Genomic DNA, 17252 nt, shown 5'->3' with positions numbered 1-17252 from the left:
GCTGTGCGACAATGCGATATTGAGTTGCTCCATCAGTGATGATAACCACATCACAGTAATCTTGCATCTGCCCATAGATGGCTTCAAGAAATCAGATACTTCTGTGTTAAAATGGAAGATAATGGCCAGAGTGCCCAGTCTGAAAGTTAGTGTGTTGCACATGAATGGTGACAATTGTGTATTGCTTAACTGTGATCATGTCACCATCCTGTAAGCTCATTTAGTTGCACACATTTGCCACATATTACCTGTTTTTCTCATGGAGCAAAAAGCTGTAGCAAAGGGGCTGGTCAGTAAATACCTGTTAACACTCAAGCAATATAAATCCTTATTTTCCTATTATAGTAAAATGAGGATTTATATTTGTTTGATGAAGAACAGGATGGTGTATTTTGAGGATTGGTGCTTTTCTCTCACAAACAGCTACACTTGTTTGTTCATGGGCTACTGTAATTAAAATGTATCAAAACTAGTGGTCAATCAAGTAAATGACAAACATGTTGTGCAAGTGTACTGGAAAGTTGATTGTTGCAAGTATGGCAACCATCAACTTTCCTTCACACTTGCACAACATGTTTGTCATTTACGTGATTGACCACTAGCATGGTAAGTGTCAGCTTTGACATCTGGTACATATCAACAAGTACAATTGAGCCAATCACTACACAATACAGCACTTTCAATCTAGCATAGTACACCATTATTACAGTCACATACATGGAGTACTTCAGTATATGGCCACCACAAACCCCTAGCTTGAGGAATCTTATAAAACACATACCAACTGGTCAGTAAGCTATATGATTATTTTTCTGAAATATTTTGAGTCAACAGTCTTCTGACAGATTTGATGCAGCCCATCACAAAGTCCTTTTTTGTGCCAACCTCTTGATCCCAGAGTAGCACTTCCTCCACATGTTCTCAATTATTTGTTATATGCATTCCAGTCTCTACCTCCCTCTACAATTTTTATCCTCTGCAGTTCACACTAGTACTATGGAAGTTCTTTCCTGATTTCTTACCAGATGTCCTATCATCATGTCTCTTCTTCATGTCAGTGTTATCTGTATGTTCCTTTCTTCACTGATACTTCAGGGAACCTTCACATTTCTCATCAGTCCACCTAATTTTCAATATCCTTCTGTAGCAACACATCTCAAATGCTCTGATTCTTTTCTTTTCTGGTTTTGCCACAGTCCAAGATTCACTGTCATAAAATTCTAAGCTCCAAACCTACATCCATAAAAATATCTTCCTGAAATTAAGACCTACATTAAATACTAGCAGACTCTGTTTAGCCATGAACGCCCTCTTTGCATGTACTAGTCTGCTTCGTCCATCATGTATTGCTTTGCTTCCAAGATAGAGGAATTCTCCCAGTTTATGTAGTTTGTGGTCACCAGTTTTGATTTGAAGTTATTGCCAATCTTAATGCTGCTGTTCCACATTACTTTTGTCTGTGTTCAGTTTACACTAAATCCATATGCTGTGCTCATTGGACTGTTCATTCCATTCTACACATTCTGTAATTCCTCTTCACTTTCACTGAGGGCAGCAATGTCATCATCAAACCTTATCTCCTTTCACACTGAATTTTAATCCCAGTGTTAAAAGTGTTTTTTCTTTTTTTTAATTGCTTCTATAATGTATAGATTGAACAGTAGACCCACAAGACTGCATTCCTGTCTTATACCCTTTTTAATCCAATACTTTTTTCTTCCATTTTCATTGTTCCCTCTTGGTGCTTGTTCACATTGTATATTACCCATCTTTCCCTATAGCTTGATCCTATTTTTCTCAGAATTTTGACCATCTTTCACCATTTATCTAGTTGAAGTCTTTTTCAGTGGTATTCATTTTAGCAGTATCTACAGCCTTAGAGAATCTCAAATGTGGTTCATCCTTCCTCAGTGCAGCAGCATTTAGTGGCATAGGGAACATAACTAGTGCCTGGGGCATGAAGCATTATTGAACCCCCACCCCACATCGGTGCCCTGGGCACAACACTTTACTGGTGCTGCCCCCCTCCTGGGGAATCAGGGTTCCATGCTACACTCTATTGGTGCCCTCTCCCCCACCAGGAACATAGTAGTAATGTACAGAATGTACTCTAATAATAGTACATTCTCCATAAAATCTTGTTTTTGTCTTGGAGACCATTTGGCACTCTCTGCAAGTGGCACTCGGGGCATGACAAACCCCCCACCCACTCCCCCTTGCTATGCTGCTACCAGTGTCCTACTTTTCTCTGTATTTACTCTTTGACAATTCTCTTCAACTTCAGTCTACTCTTCACCATTATTACATGGTGATCCAAGTCTATATCTGCTCCTGAGTATGCCTTACAATCCTATATCTGATTTTGGAATCTTTGTCTCACCATAATGTAATCCATTTGGAATATTCCCATGTCTCTGGTCTTTTACAAATATACCCCTCCTCTTGTGACTTGGACAATGTATTGGTTACTACTGGCTGAAATTTGTTGCAGAACTCAATTAGTCTTTCTTCTGTCTTATTCTTATTACTAAGCCCATAGTTTCCTGTAACCCTGTCTTATTTTCCTTCCCCACTGTCACATTCCCATCAGCCATGATTGTCAGATTATCAACTTCCTTAAATACTGATGGTGACTGATGGTGACAACATTATCACTGAACTGTTCACTGTAACTCACCCTCTGTTCTACCTTCCTATTCATAATATATGCTACACCTGTTAAGCCATTATACCACCCTACCACATTCCAATTCTGACATTCTACATTCTGAGTCTTAGAATTTTACCCTTTTGTTGGTTATTCATCTTTTTTTATGGTTACCTCCCCGTTGGCAGTCTCTTTCTGGAGTTCTGAATGAAGGACTAATCCAGAAACTTTTGCCACTGGAGAGATCATAATGACATTTTTTCAATTAGACGCTTCATGTTGTGTGGATACACATTATGTAATAGTTTCCATTGGCTTCTGCATCCTCATGCTGTTGATCATTGCCACTTCTTCCATCATTTGGGGAATTTTCCCATCCCCAGAGCAAGAGATTGCCCTACTTCTACCTTAAGTCTTTGGTTGGCGCTGCTGATGACTTTTATTCAGAATTTAAGCAGTAACTGATATTGAACCCCGGACTCAGGACACTTTGATTACTAGTCAAAGACACTACCCCTAGACCATAGGCACTACACAGTGTAATGTGAAGAACAAATTTTTTACAACCTATTAAAATGATTCATTTTTTATGAGGTGGCATGTTACCAATGCACAGATGAGTGTATACTATAGTGAAAACTGTTTCAGTTGAGCAACAGCATGCATCCATTACAGATGCTACAAGCTACTAAATTAACATTCACATTTGGAAAGGGTGGTCCACTTGTTTCTTGGCCACAGTGGTTGCAGCTTAGCTTGTAGACCACATGACTGGTTTCACAGGTAGCCCTGCCTTTGGTGGGATAGGTGTTGTTAGTGACTGGACTGGAGTAGGTGGTGGGGGGAGGATGTATGGGACAGGTCTTGCATCTAGGTCTATTACAGGGGTATGAGCCATGAGGTAAGGGATTGGGAGCAGGGGTTGTGTATGGATGGACGACTTCTAAAGTGAATGTTCTCAAAACTGTGGCTTATAGAGTTTTGCATATTAAAGGATCACAGTGCAGTCTGTTGAAAAATCACCCAAAGGTGAGCTAGTGTCTTATAACCACATCAAGTTGTGTTCTACTGCAGTAAAAGTTGAGAACTATTACTGTTGAAAGTTATATGTTCTTGCTTGTTACGGGCTTGTGTCTTGAGTGTATTGAAAGTGTGTTTAGTTTGCTCTGCTACACCATGGTCAAGATTAAGGTCCCCCTCCATTGAAATTAGTTAAAATGCAAAAAGTTACTTAATTATAGAAAGTTTCAATTACTCTTGCTATTCATGTCAAATTCTGTACAATATTGGGTCTCTTGTGTATTCGAAGTGCATATTAATGGTGTAACAAGATCCACAGTTTGTTTATTGTGCTCAAGATAGATAACGATTCATAGAAAGACCACTGTCTAGACAACAGTAACTTCTTTATTCAAAAGACAGTGAGAAGTAATCTGTTAGTGAACTCCATTTAATTTTCATTCTCAGTAGAAAGGTGTTTAGTATTGAGAGACTTAATCTATGCACAATAACTAATTTTACTGTGAACCATATCCATATTTCATGTCAGATAGCAATATATTTGAAAAGTAATATTGAGCCTATGTCCAATTTACGATTCTGCAGTGAATATTAATAGTAACATTATTTAGGCCATTCAGTTTGACTAAGTCTTCAAGATAATAGTGTGTTTCATTATCTATTGCCCTTATGCAAATAGTCTAGTTCTCCTATAACTGTTAACAATTTCTTTAATGTCAACATCTGCTAGTGATCGAGTTCATTGCACTCTCATATGATAAAGTATAGGATGTGTTTGTCCATTAAAGTTACTCATACCTATTTTCTTGAACAAGAATGTTAATCATTCTCATGCCTAATTGGGATGGTGACCATTTTCTTTATTATCATTTGGACACTGTGGATGGGTAAATTATTGTTTGTTTCTGTTTAAATATTTACGTAATTCTGACTTTCACTTCCAATAAGCCACCTCCGTTAGGTATATCACGGTCAACACAACTAAAATCCTTTCAGAGGGTACCACTGCTCTGCTTCTTTATACCATAATTGCTTTAACAAGATAGTTTTAGTTCATGACCTGCCTCCAACTTTGAGGTTATAGTATAACAGCAGAAGCAGACGGAAGTGTTATAAACTGAGAACAGAGTGTGCAGGGCTGCCATCAGGGTCTTTTGCTAAGTGTGCTGTCAGGGTAAGGCTGGTTGAGCTGTCACAGTGCCAATCGTGTTTAACTGTCTTCTGAGTTATGCACATTCCTGTGTGTGTTTGTATGGAATTTAGTTACTGTATATCAGTTGGTGATTTTGAGACCTTGAAACTCTCATATGCTACTTATTGCAAGGAGATTTGACTGAATTTGTAAAGTGCTAGGAATCCATAAAATCTGAAATGAATTGAAGTGCACTGCTCAATGCTTTTGCTTTATGGTAACCATTGCCTGTAACTCCTCTGCTCACTCTGCTAGAACAATCATTTCTAATTTCACCTTTACTGTTGTGGATAGCATTATCCTGTATAGGGCCATCATTCAAAGAAAATTTGTCTTCTATTAATAAATCAGAAGTAAAATTTGAATGTGTGGTTTGTCTACATCATTATCATAAGGGATCATTACCTTAATTTCCTGTTATTTAATCATTTATATTTATTCATATTGTATACATATAACATTCACTGATTGCTGCCATAGGCCCCCTCGATAATCTTTAGACACTTACATAAGGACATAATGCAACAGTGTTCAGCCAAACCCCTTTGTAGATAAGCCATCTCACAGTTTTCTTAGGTTGTGTATTTGTTCTAGGCATGTTCATTGTATTTACAGATGATGTTCTATTATCTTCACACAGCTTGAGATTGACTATAATATTGTTACAGCCACAGCTACAGCTACAGATTACAGTCATCCATTAAACTAAATTCAGCAATATCTCGTGTCCTTTAATCCAAATACCTAACATATCATCAGGACTTAATTTACAAAAACAGTTTATCAACACCAACAGGTGCACCAGCACATGCAGAATATGAGTACAGAGTCTTTTACAACATCAAAGTCTTGAAAGCGATGATATGTTAGTGAGGGAAATTTTCCATAGCATTAATTCCAACAGTATTATTCTTGTCTACATGAACAACAGCAAAAGTAATCAAATTCTGGCCTCCACAAATATCAGTTTTCATCAGTGTAAAATCAATTTAATAGCACAAAAAACTGCATGACCACAAAATAATTTCTGATATGTAGTTGTGACTGTATCATTATTACAGTCACTCTCAACATCATAAAGCTGTCTTTAGATGGTAGGCTGCCACCTATAAATATAAACACAGTGAACAGAATGGCACTGTGTCAACTTACGGTAGCGACAAACACAAAATGAAAATGACAGTGACTGCTCACCATCTATATAGGGATCACACCAACTTCTAATATCCAAGTGGGTGTTCAGCGACAGGCTACCTATAGTAATACTAGAAGGAGGCTGCTTTATCAGCATTTGTGAGCATTATCATCATCAGCAGCAGCAACAGCAGCATCATCATCAATCATCTGACACCTACTGGCCTCTAGAAGATTTCAAGCCATCATAAAGGCGATGGGTGGATGCACCCGTGTCCACTAATAGGTGTCTGGCAACTTTTGATCAGATACTGTATATTCATTCACTTTAGGTGTGTGTTGACACACTCCGCTAATAATTTTGTGGTTGATACACATTCTATGAGCTCATGAGAGCTACTGTTGGGTTTTCTGTTTATGTGGAAGCTAGTACTTAATTTGTAGTTTTTCTATCCACCTGCATACATGCATGAGCGTTTCTCCAGCTTTTTCATCAATACATGTGCTGACTCATTAAAGATGATAATGTTATTGTCATCAGCTAACAGCACTGTTTCACCATGTTTGACACTCTGGGAAGAATTGCTGATGTATATCAAGAATATACTGGTCCAAGCTTTAAATGGGACACCCCCCACAATGACATGCCTCTTTCCACAGCCAAATTTGTACAAAAGTTACAATCACCAACAATAAACTGTTCATGTGAATTTCCTTTATTTATTATCGAAGGGGTGGATGAATGCCTATGTATATGTGCTCCAGCTGATAAATAGATTCCCAGTACACATTGTCCAGCTCTGTACTGACTGAAAACTTAACGCGATGGGCTTAGTTAACACTGGGTGTGATAGACAATTATGTACGATCTCAATACAGAGAGCTATTTCTAGGAAGCGATAGAGTTCAAGTCGGGTGTCCTTACTTCAGGGCATTCCTGAAGCTGTACTGCAACAAGATAATTGTCATCCATACATTGCAATGAATGTTTGAGACATCTCTACAAGAGAAATACTGCTTTACCTCGGCCAGTCCATTCACTTTTCTTCGAGGACCAGTATGCTAATCCAATGGTCAAAGTATGTGAACTTCTGACTGAGATAGAAGCTATCTAAAATGTTATTCCTCCAGCATGCATAAAAAACCTGCTTTATTCAGTGCTGAGATGTGTCAAAGCAGCATTTGCGAGTTTCTTAAATATTAATTATGAGCATGTAGCAGTATTTTAAAGCTCTGTATCTTCAACAATTTCTTTGTATCACTATAGGTCATATGTGTACTAAATTTCCTTCCTTTTTATGTGTCATGACATTACAAATATAACAGTGGTGTACAAAAATTTTATTCGGTAATTTTGTTGACAATGACTACCTGAAGTAGGCCCCTAGTGCTACAAGAATAATTTGAATTTTTTTTACCTTCCATACACTTATGATGTCTGTTTCCTTATCTACAAGCAGTGCGCCAGACTCATCTCGAGGCAACATGTCACCCTCTCTCTCGACAAGACCACATGGATGATGGATCAAATACAAATCTAAATAGTCCAACTGCAGGGCTGCCAGTGATCTTTTGATGTATTTTTCTACTCTGTCAGGATGGTTTCCAAAGTTAGGCAACTGAAAAACAACAAAGAATTTTCTTATACACATCTACATTGTAACATCAATAAGTGCGTAAATTACATAATCAGCCTTCAAATTACATTTTCAAATTAAAAATCATGGACAGAGCTTCATAATATATTTTTATGTTATCATTACTCAACAGAATTATGTTTACGTACTAATATATCTGCACCTGGAATGAAAACATACTGGGTCAGCAATAATTAAACAATTGATTACATCATTTAATTATTCAATTTCATTGATGTTCTTTTCAGAATCTGAAGTTATTTTATAGACTATTAGTTGCATAGATAGATGGCAGTGCTTCACTGCACAGTTGGGGCAATCTTTTGAGAGGTGTTGCATTAGTTTTCAAGGTCCAAGCAAGATCCATAAATGCCATGAATGGCACTTGCGTGTATTTTATACTCATGCTGGTAGTATACGCAGCATCAGCATGATATGTGATGCTCTCAAGAGACAATACAACATATCATGGGCATGTGCAGAAATTTTTCTAAAGTGGGGCACAATTCAAAATTTAGCAGTTTTGGTATAACTGATTCAATCAGTTAAAAAATGTTTCATACCACAAGAACTAAATTTGACAAGAATTATACAGAACTTATTGTATCTCAAAAGTTTGATAGTTATTTATACAAAGTACATCTTTTTATGTCACTAATATGAACATGGGTGACACCTTTTTGATTCAACAATCTGAAATGAGATCCTCATATGACTAAATCCTGCATTTCCAATGACTTATTGAGTAAAGCTAGCAAATATTCACAAAAATAATTTATTTGCACTCCCATAATGTTAAGTTGGATGTCAAAATTAAAAATCTGAAATGGAAGAAAAACATCAGAATGACAGAAAATTCTGCTGGATTTCAATAAAAATGCCACATTTATAATCCTTGAAATGGAGAACAGTGGACAGACTTTTAAGAAAGGATTGTTCAATTTTGATGCTTCCTATAACCTTTTACATCTGTTTATGTTAATGGATTCATTGCACTACTTCTATGGCTCCTGCATTTTTAGTGTTGGCTGCCATAACTGAAATGTGTAAGTGTAGCCCATGACCAGTATATGATTAGACGAATGTGAAACCTTCCAAAACCATCCTCAAACTGGCCAACAGAATCATCTTTTTACAGCCTAGGACTTTTCCATCTCGTCTTTCCCATTTGTCACATTAATGTGCAGCATGTCTTCTGGAATGCAGAAGTCTTAGTTCTGTGATTGAATGTGACACTGTGTTACATACTTTGATAAGATCTTGATCCTGGCATTCACATGTTTTTGACCTAGAAATTTCACACCGTTTTCCCCTATCTTCTAATACAGAAAATTATATTGTTCTTTCTTTGGCTGCTGTGTTTGGGATTAAATATAGATGTACACAACTAGAATGTAACATGCCTGGGTTCTTCTGAGGCTACTACAGCAGCTCTGCTGTGTAAAACTGAATGCAGAATCAGCAAGCCATTATGGATTTTCATTTTCTACAAACAAATGGTAACTACTGTTGTGATTCCACCATGCTTGAAGGGGAAGATTGGTTGGTTGATGGATTTGGGGGAGGGAACCAAATGGTGAGGTCATCAGGAAGGATGGGGCAGGAAGTCAGCCACACCCTTCCAAAGGAACCTTCCAACCATTTGCATGTAGTGATTTAGGGAAATCATGGAAAACCTAAATCAGGATGGCTGGACACGCATTCAAATAGTCTTCCTCCCGAATGCGAGTCCAGTGTGCTAACCAATGTGCCACCTCGTGTTGAAGGGGAGGGCAGTCAATATGGGAACTGGGAACAGGTGACTGGCATGTATCCTCCTGCTGTTTTATGTGCCAGGAATCTGAGCTGGAATCTGTGTGTCAGTGTGTTTGATGGGCTCCTTTCTGCAGTTCACTAAGGGCTGAATGAGGAAGCAACAGAAAAAGACTGAAGATGTTATTTTGGCAAGGTTCTTTAAAATCTTATATCAATCTTCACTGCATATCTGTACCAAAACTGCAGCTGCAGTAAGGCATCAAAAGAATTTACCATGAACAGAGTAACAACTAAGAAAACCAAAGGTATATATATCTGACTGCAAATAATATGTTGCCCATATAACACTTTGGGATCCTTAACCATTCCAGTATAGAGAAGGCTATTTACATGCACAATGAGAATGTACTTAATTCATTAGATAACAAACTAGAGGTTACTGGCACTTTCTGTAATCCTTCTTGATGCAATAATTTACCAACAGCCGTATGTATTGTAGAAATTTATTTTATTTTATGAACTTCTATGTGCTGCCAGTTTTGGCATTATACTGATGCCATCTTCAGGCCCCATAGTCTTAAAACCGCTATACACAGAAGGAACCATATAACTGGATTCATGAATCAATTCATCCTGCAACAGATCTTGGTGGCCAGGTGACACAGACTGTGTCGCTTGGCCACCAAGAGCTGTTGCATGACGAATTTATTCACGAATCCAGTTATATGGCTCCTTCCGTGTGTAGCGGTGTCGCCTGGCCACCAAGAGCTGTTGCAGGACGAATTGATTCATGAATCCAGTTATACGGCTCCTTCTGTGTATAGCAGTTTTACGACTATGATGAGTGGGGCCTGAAGATGGCATCAATATAATGCCGAAACTGGTAGCACATAGAAGTTCATAAAATAAAATAAATTTCTACAATACATACGGCTGTTGGTAAATTATTGCATCAAGAAGTTCATGCCAGCCGTCATTCCATGATCCATAATGGATCAATGAAGGCTTTCTGTAATCTGTCAAAAGCCTTCAACCATGTAAATCACAGCATTCTCTTAAATGAATTAGAATGTTCTGGCATCACTGGCAGTGCTGTAAAATGGTTTGAGTCATACCTGACTAAAAGGAAACAAAAGGTGTCATTACAAAATACCTGTGGTGTAAGCAATCAGTCTTCATCTGACTGCGAAGGCCGGCCGGAGTGGCCGAGCGGTTCTAGGCGCTACAATCTGGTACCGCGCAACCGCTACAGTCACAGGTTCAAATCCTGCCTCGGGCATGGATGTATGTGATGTCCTTAGGTTAGTTAGGTTTAAGTAGTTCTAAGTTCTAGGGGACTGATGACCTCAGAAGTTAAATCCCATAGTGCTCAGAGCCATTTTTTTTTTTACTGCGAACACATGCGGTGTCTGTTCCTCACAGTTCCATCTTGGATCCATTGTTTTTTCTTGTGAACATTAATTACCTCTCATTTGTTGCATTATCCAGATGCTAAGTTTGTTTTTTGCAGATGATACAAACTTTGCAATAAATAGCAAGTCAAGTACAGATTTAGAAATGGCTGCTAATCAAATTTTCACTGAAATTAATACATGGCTTAAAACTAATTCACTACTTTTAAACTTTGAAAAGACTCGCTATATGCAGTTCAGAACCTGTAAGATATTTTCTTCCAGTATGTGTATAACATATGAAGACATGCAGGTAGAAGAGGTCGACGGTATCAGGATTACAACTTCCAGTTGGGAAGGCCATAACATACAATTGCTGAAGTGCCTAAACAGGTCTGCATTTGAAAATGTGGGTGATGTCAGACATGGAACATATAAATACAAAAAACTTGCATACTATACTTACTTTCATTCTGTTATGTCATAAGGGATCACATTCTAGGGTAACTCATCAAACCAAGCAAAAGTTTCTTGAGTGCAAAAGCATGTAACGAGTGATGCTCATTTGTGGTGTAAAATCAAGAACATAATGTAGAAATCTGTTCACTGAACTGAGTATTCTAGCCAGTCCTTCTCAGTATATTGATTCCTTAATGAAATTTCTTGCAAATAATATGTCTCTATTTCCAACGAATAGCTCAATACATAGTGACAATACTAGGAACAAGAACAATCTCCATAAAGACCTAAAATCACTTACCTTGGTCCAAAAAGGGGTCCAATATTCAGGGACACACATTTTCAATAAATTGCCAGTGAGTTTGAAGGACTTTTTAGTAGGCAACTTCTTCTACTCTATAGATGAATATCTTAATAGGGCTGTTAGACCAACTTAAGAAAAATTGTCTGTTAGATTTCAGTTTTGCTGGCACTTGGTCACAACAGTTAAGCTTATGTATTTTGTGTACAATAAATTTATTAAAAGTACAGAACTATGTTCCATTCTGACATTGTATTAGTTCTGTAAATGTTAGCAGTTACAGTTTACTATAATGTATTCACATATATTGACAGTCTTCTGACAAATGATCAGAGAAGTGAGTGTTATATTCAGATTTCAGTGTTCTTTGTGTTATACTTTCTGGCATGTTCCACTCCCATGAGAATCATCTCATTTTTGGGTCTATGAAAACAAAAACCAAATCTAGTTTGGGTTAAGGTCAGGGAGTAAGTTGGCCGCTCTATACCAACTATATTTTTCATGTTGAAGGTGTTCTCCCACTGCATTATCATCTGCCAAACAAAACCAAGGACCATTTACATCATGCAAAAGGTTGAAATGCCCTCCCATGAGGTTATTCCTAAGGAGCACAATCACAACAGTACACATGAAGCTGCCCAAACAAGAACCCTGGTACCACCATATCAATTCTTTCCACAATATCAGCCAGGTTGTAAAATGTCATATGGATGTGCTAGACAGTAGGCACTGTGCATCTCTCTCCATAATAGATGTAAATATCTGACTCATCTTGAATAGGTCAGCACCACAGTACTCCTTGATTCGTACATTCATTGACACAAGTAATGATTTTGTATAACAGAAATGCATCTGGTAGGACACTAAACATACAACAGCAATTTCTAAAAGTCCAAGATACATTCTTATGGAAGATGTCTAGCCCTGAACAGATACTATCTTGGTTGAGTGTCTTCAGCTTAAGACAGCAATGATGAATCATTTGTATGTCTTGTCCATAGTACCACTGAATGTTTTCTGCCTCCTCTTGGGACATAAAATGACATTTCAGATGACACTCAGCTCCTAGCATACCTCATGCATCTAATCTACCAATGATCCATGAATACTTAACACCATCCACATGTGTTTGCTGTGCTATCCTGTTGCCCTGTGAATCAACTCATGCACTGCATGCTGTTTGCACCTAAAATCCAGTCAGAACTGAAATACTGAAGACTTCAGCACAGGCACACTATATGAGCTCATAATTTTGAGCCAAATTCATCTTGTATTTGTTTGTTGTACAGCTGCATTTCAGTCCACACAGTGCCATATGACAGGCTTTTACATGGGTCTTAAAGACCTCTTCAATTACAGGTGTTAGTGTAGTTGGAAGATTTCTGTGAGGAGATATTTCTTTCATACACACCACAAAAATGTCCTGTCTACCCTTTTAAGTCTCTCTTTCTTTGCCTTCACATACTGTTTCTTTACTACAGATGTCACTCATGTTTGTCATGTCGAAACTATTATATAATCTTGGCATCTCGAAAGTAAATATGGCTCTTTACTACAGTTGTCAGCCAAAAACACTCTAACCACTATTCATTAACTATTAAAAACCAGTCTAGAATCTTCAGTCTCTAAGGAGTCTTTTCGCAGAGTATAAGTGTTCATTCAGGTACTATTTGATAGTAAGAAAATATTAGCTACCTTTTCATCTAGGGGGAAAAAGTTACAATGCAACAGAAATTTACAAGATTTTTCATGTCTTCACAACTTTCATTTAATATGAAAGCTGCACCCCTTGACAATATATTTATTATATGAAAACTGAAAATTTTAAAAGAAATCAAAGTTGCATGTTTGTCATTAATAAAATCATTATGCAGAGAAGGCCAAAGGTCTGCATTGAGCAACATCAGCATGGTTTTGTGGGCATGGACTGTAGGGGCTGTCTATAGTAATGGTAATTGCAGCTGACAGGCATTTTCATTAATTTACAGTTACTGTTGTATCTCTAGCTTATGGTATATTTTATAATTTCCTCACCACAAAGACAACACAAAATATCTATAGACAGTTAAACAATGTAAATAAACATTTTAACTAACAGAAGTGCTACTACTCTGAAAAATTCTATTTTGTGTCAGATACATCCATCTTCTGCTTATCTACAACTGCTGTTTCATATTTACATAACTACAGTCCTTACTAATATATATTGAGGTTTTATATGTGTGCTGGAAGAATATAGACTTATTTTACTACATACATTTTTCTGACAAGCTTTTTTAGTCATGTAAACCACATGTTTTGTAAAGGAGCATTTAATTAGGTAAGCAATTATCAGTAGCAAACTCACAAATATGAGAGACACTGTAGGGTTAGATCAATGGTGGATGTAATGTTACCTTTGTCACAATAAACAATTCTTCCCTTTTGACTTTTCCTGAATCCAACCATTTCTTCAAAGCTCTCCCAATAGGAGCTTCATTCATATAAACATAAGCTGTGTCAATATGCCTGTAACCAGCTTCTAGTGCTGTATTTACTGCTGTTTCCACTTCTTCATCGGTTGCCTGGAAACAACATGTCCATCAGAAACATAAATAATGACGCTACAAAGGTGCATACTACAAACAGAAAAGTTCAATAGCGTCTTCTCTGCTTTATTTACAAATACAAATACTTTATTGGTCTCTAACAAAAAATGTTTGAAGTAATAAAACAAAAATAATGGCATTCCAAGAAAAAAATCCATTCAGATAGAAAATCGTTTTATATCAGATTTAGAACAGGTCTCTCAGATCTCCCACTTAGGGTATGACATAAGTTTTGATTTTGACTTTGATATTGAAAAGAAAATTCACAAGTTGCAAGCTATGTGTGGTATCATTAGTAGAACATTGGGCCATTAAATACAAAATGAGACCACCATAAAATTCTATAAAGTGATCATGACTCCTGTCTTATGCTATGGAAGTGAAAACTGGGTGTTAAAAAGAAAGGTCAAACAGCAGAGATGAGGTTCCCTAAGGAGAACAAAGGGCTGCACAAGAAGAGACACGATTAGAAATGAAGATATCAGAACATAATTAAATATTTTCAACAAGAATGAAAAATTCAAAAGAATAATGAAAATTAGAAACAATACCTCATGAGAGCGCCAGGTCATAGAATTCCCAGAAGATCCTGAACTACAAATCAAATGGGAAAAGAGATATTGGAATACCTCAGAAAATATTGGAACAATTCTGTTTGTTTGGAACAAGAATAGTCAAACCTTTGAAACAAAGATGATGATAGTGAGATAGGTAGCTATCAAGTGCACAGAAATCTTGGAATACCAATTCTTTGCTGGAAATGCAGAATATATCAATGTTTACTGTTCTTTTAAACCATTAGCCTCCTTACTCTTGCCATGTGCGTCTCTAAGAATTTGTCTGAAGAGAGAGGGAGGGGGGGAGGGGGGGGGGCAAGTTTGCGACAACTAAACATAAAGAAGTTATACAGCAATGCTAAGGTCCTAGTATTGTCTCCCGTAATCAGTCACAGAAAGCTACAACTGACCAATAGAGAAGTGTAGCGGAATCATGAAAAAAACACTTCTGGAAGTGTATGAAAAATCTACAATTAATAAAAATTCTGTCTAAATTTACATCCATACTCTGCAAATCGCTGAAGTTCATGGCAGAGGGCACTATCTATTCCCATTATTAGGGCTTCTTCCCATTCCATTTACAATGGAGCACAGAAAGAATGTCCCTGTGTGTGCTGTAATTAATCTAATCTTGACCTCACAATCCATCAAAGAGATACACAAGGTGTTGTGTGTACTCTTGGAGTCGTCATTTAAAGCTGGTTCAATGTCTCATGTTATTCCTAGTTGGTACAGGTCCCCACACATTTGAGCTATATGCTAGGATGGGTCACACAAGTGATTTGTCAGCAACCTACTTTGTAGACTAACTATACTTCCCTAGTATTCTGCTAATAAACCAAAGTCTACCACCTGCTTCACCTACAACTGAGTCTATGAAATTGTTCCATTTCACATCCCTACAAAGTGTTACAGCCACGTATTTGTACGATTTGACTGATTCCAACTGACTTGTTGACACTGTAGTCATAAGATACCACATTATTCGTCAACTCTGGTAAAGGTAAAATTCATTGCACACCCACAAAACACAGAGGGACTCCGCAATATAACTTGCGCACCAACTGCATTAGCTGTAGTAATCTCCAAATCTTCAATTGCCTTGTATACGATCATGACCGATTTGTAGCGTGGCATCTTCTGTGTGAGCAATCCAAAGCTGTTGCACACGCGGCTGTACTAAGACTGACACCTTCTTTGATAAAATGATTACTCAAATAGAAAAAACAGTTGCCTAGTAACCTAGTGGTTAACTTCTGAAGCATTCGCAAGAATGTCCCAAAGTTTGAACCGTTCCTAAAAAGCACTGAAGCTCACACAATAAAGGACTCAAAAAGCTGGTTACAAACCGAAACTGACAGGTGTGACATTTTTGGGGAAAATTTAAGAGTATATTGAAAGGCTAGGCTAATGGGAAATGGAGGTATTGTGTTAGTATCAGTAGACAATAAACTCAAAACCACCGACATAGGAAATGAAGCTGCATGGGAGACTGATTAGGCAAGAGTCAGTGTCAGAGATAGGTAAAAAATTATAGTTGGATCCTCCTATCGACCACCAAACTCTCCTAGCGTAATCAAATCTGTGGAGAAAATCTCAGTTTGCTAGTACGAATGTTCTCCAATCGTACTGTAATAATCGGAGGAGACTTTAATCATTAACAATCAATAGATGTTGTTACAATTTTTTGTGGTGGGCGTAACAAGACATTCTGTGAAACATTACTAAACTTTAAACTTTCTATGAGATTTGTAACGATCTCACGATGGCTAAATGTACCAGTCACGAATCTTGCTGCTCTTCTTTGGACCTTCTCAATCCCCTGAATCAGACCCAACTGGTAAGAGTCCCATACAAACGAACAATACTCTAAGACTGGACGACCTCGTAAATCGTAAAAAGCAGCGGACATATTACACTGCCTTGAGGCACACCTGAAGTTACGCTTGTTTCTGTTGAAGTCACCCCGTTTAGTACGACATACTGCTCCCTGTCTGTTAGAAATCTATCCAACCGCGTATGTCATCGGATAGGCTGTAAGAGCGCACTTTTTGGAGCAAGCGACAGTGCGGATCAGAGTCAAACGCCTTTCGAAAGTCGACAGCGGCATGTGGGCGAGCTTTAACCTGTTGGAAAAGACCCGCTGGAATGCTGCCCATAAATGGCAGCACAACAAGTCGAATGACGAGACTGACGTTCAAATTTGCAATCAGAATGTGTGGCATAACCACGAGGGTGCTCCAACTGTCATATGAAACTGCAGCCCAGACCATAACTCCACGTGTAGGACCCGTGCGTCCAGCACACAGACATGTTGGTTGCAGGCCCTCAACTGGTATCCTCCCAACCAACACACCTCCACCCTGCCCTCCAATGAGCTCTCGCTTGACACCGCTGACGTTCACATGGCAGTGGTTTGCGGTCAGTGGAATGCACGCTGCAGGGCGTCTAGCTCGGTGCTGTCCTTTAAGCAACCGATTTGTATCAGTTCGCTGTGTCACTGTGGTGCCAATTGCTGCTCACACTGCTGCTGCAGATGCAGTACGATGCGCCAGAGCCACACGCCGAACA

The 17252-nt window shown here is 38.1% G+C and overlaps 1 protein-coding gene across 1 annotated transcript in view; it reads right to left on the bottom strand.

Moving 5' to 3' along the window:
- The window catches only part of LOC126239227 (1,5-anhydro-D-fructose reductase-like), a 144953-nt gene that overhangs the window by 20767 nt on the left and 106934 nt on the right, over positions 1 to 17252 (bottom strand). Inside the window, exons 2-3 of the mRNA XM_049947845.1 lie at positions 13933 to 14100; positions 7412 to 7612 (exon numbers count right to left, since the gene is read on the bottom strand). Coding sequence (XP_049803802.1) covers positions 7412 to 7612; positions 13933 to 14100 — 369 coding nt within the window. The remainder of the gene's footprint in view (positions 1 to 7411; positions 7613 to 13932; positions 14101 to 17252) is intronic.

Source organism: Schistocerca nitens, chromosome 1, assembly GCF_023898315.1.
Source record: "Schistocerca nitens isolate TAMUIC-IGC-003100 chromosome 1, iqSchNite1.1, whole genome shotgun sequence".
Taxonomy (NCBI): Eukaryota; Metazoa; Arthropoda; class Insecta; order Orthoptera; family Acrididae; genus Schistocerca; species Schistocerca nitens.
Note: the sequence above shows the minus strand (reverse complement) of the source record. Positions and strands in the feature narration are given on the sequence as shown.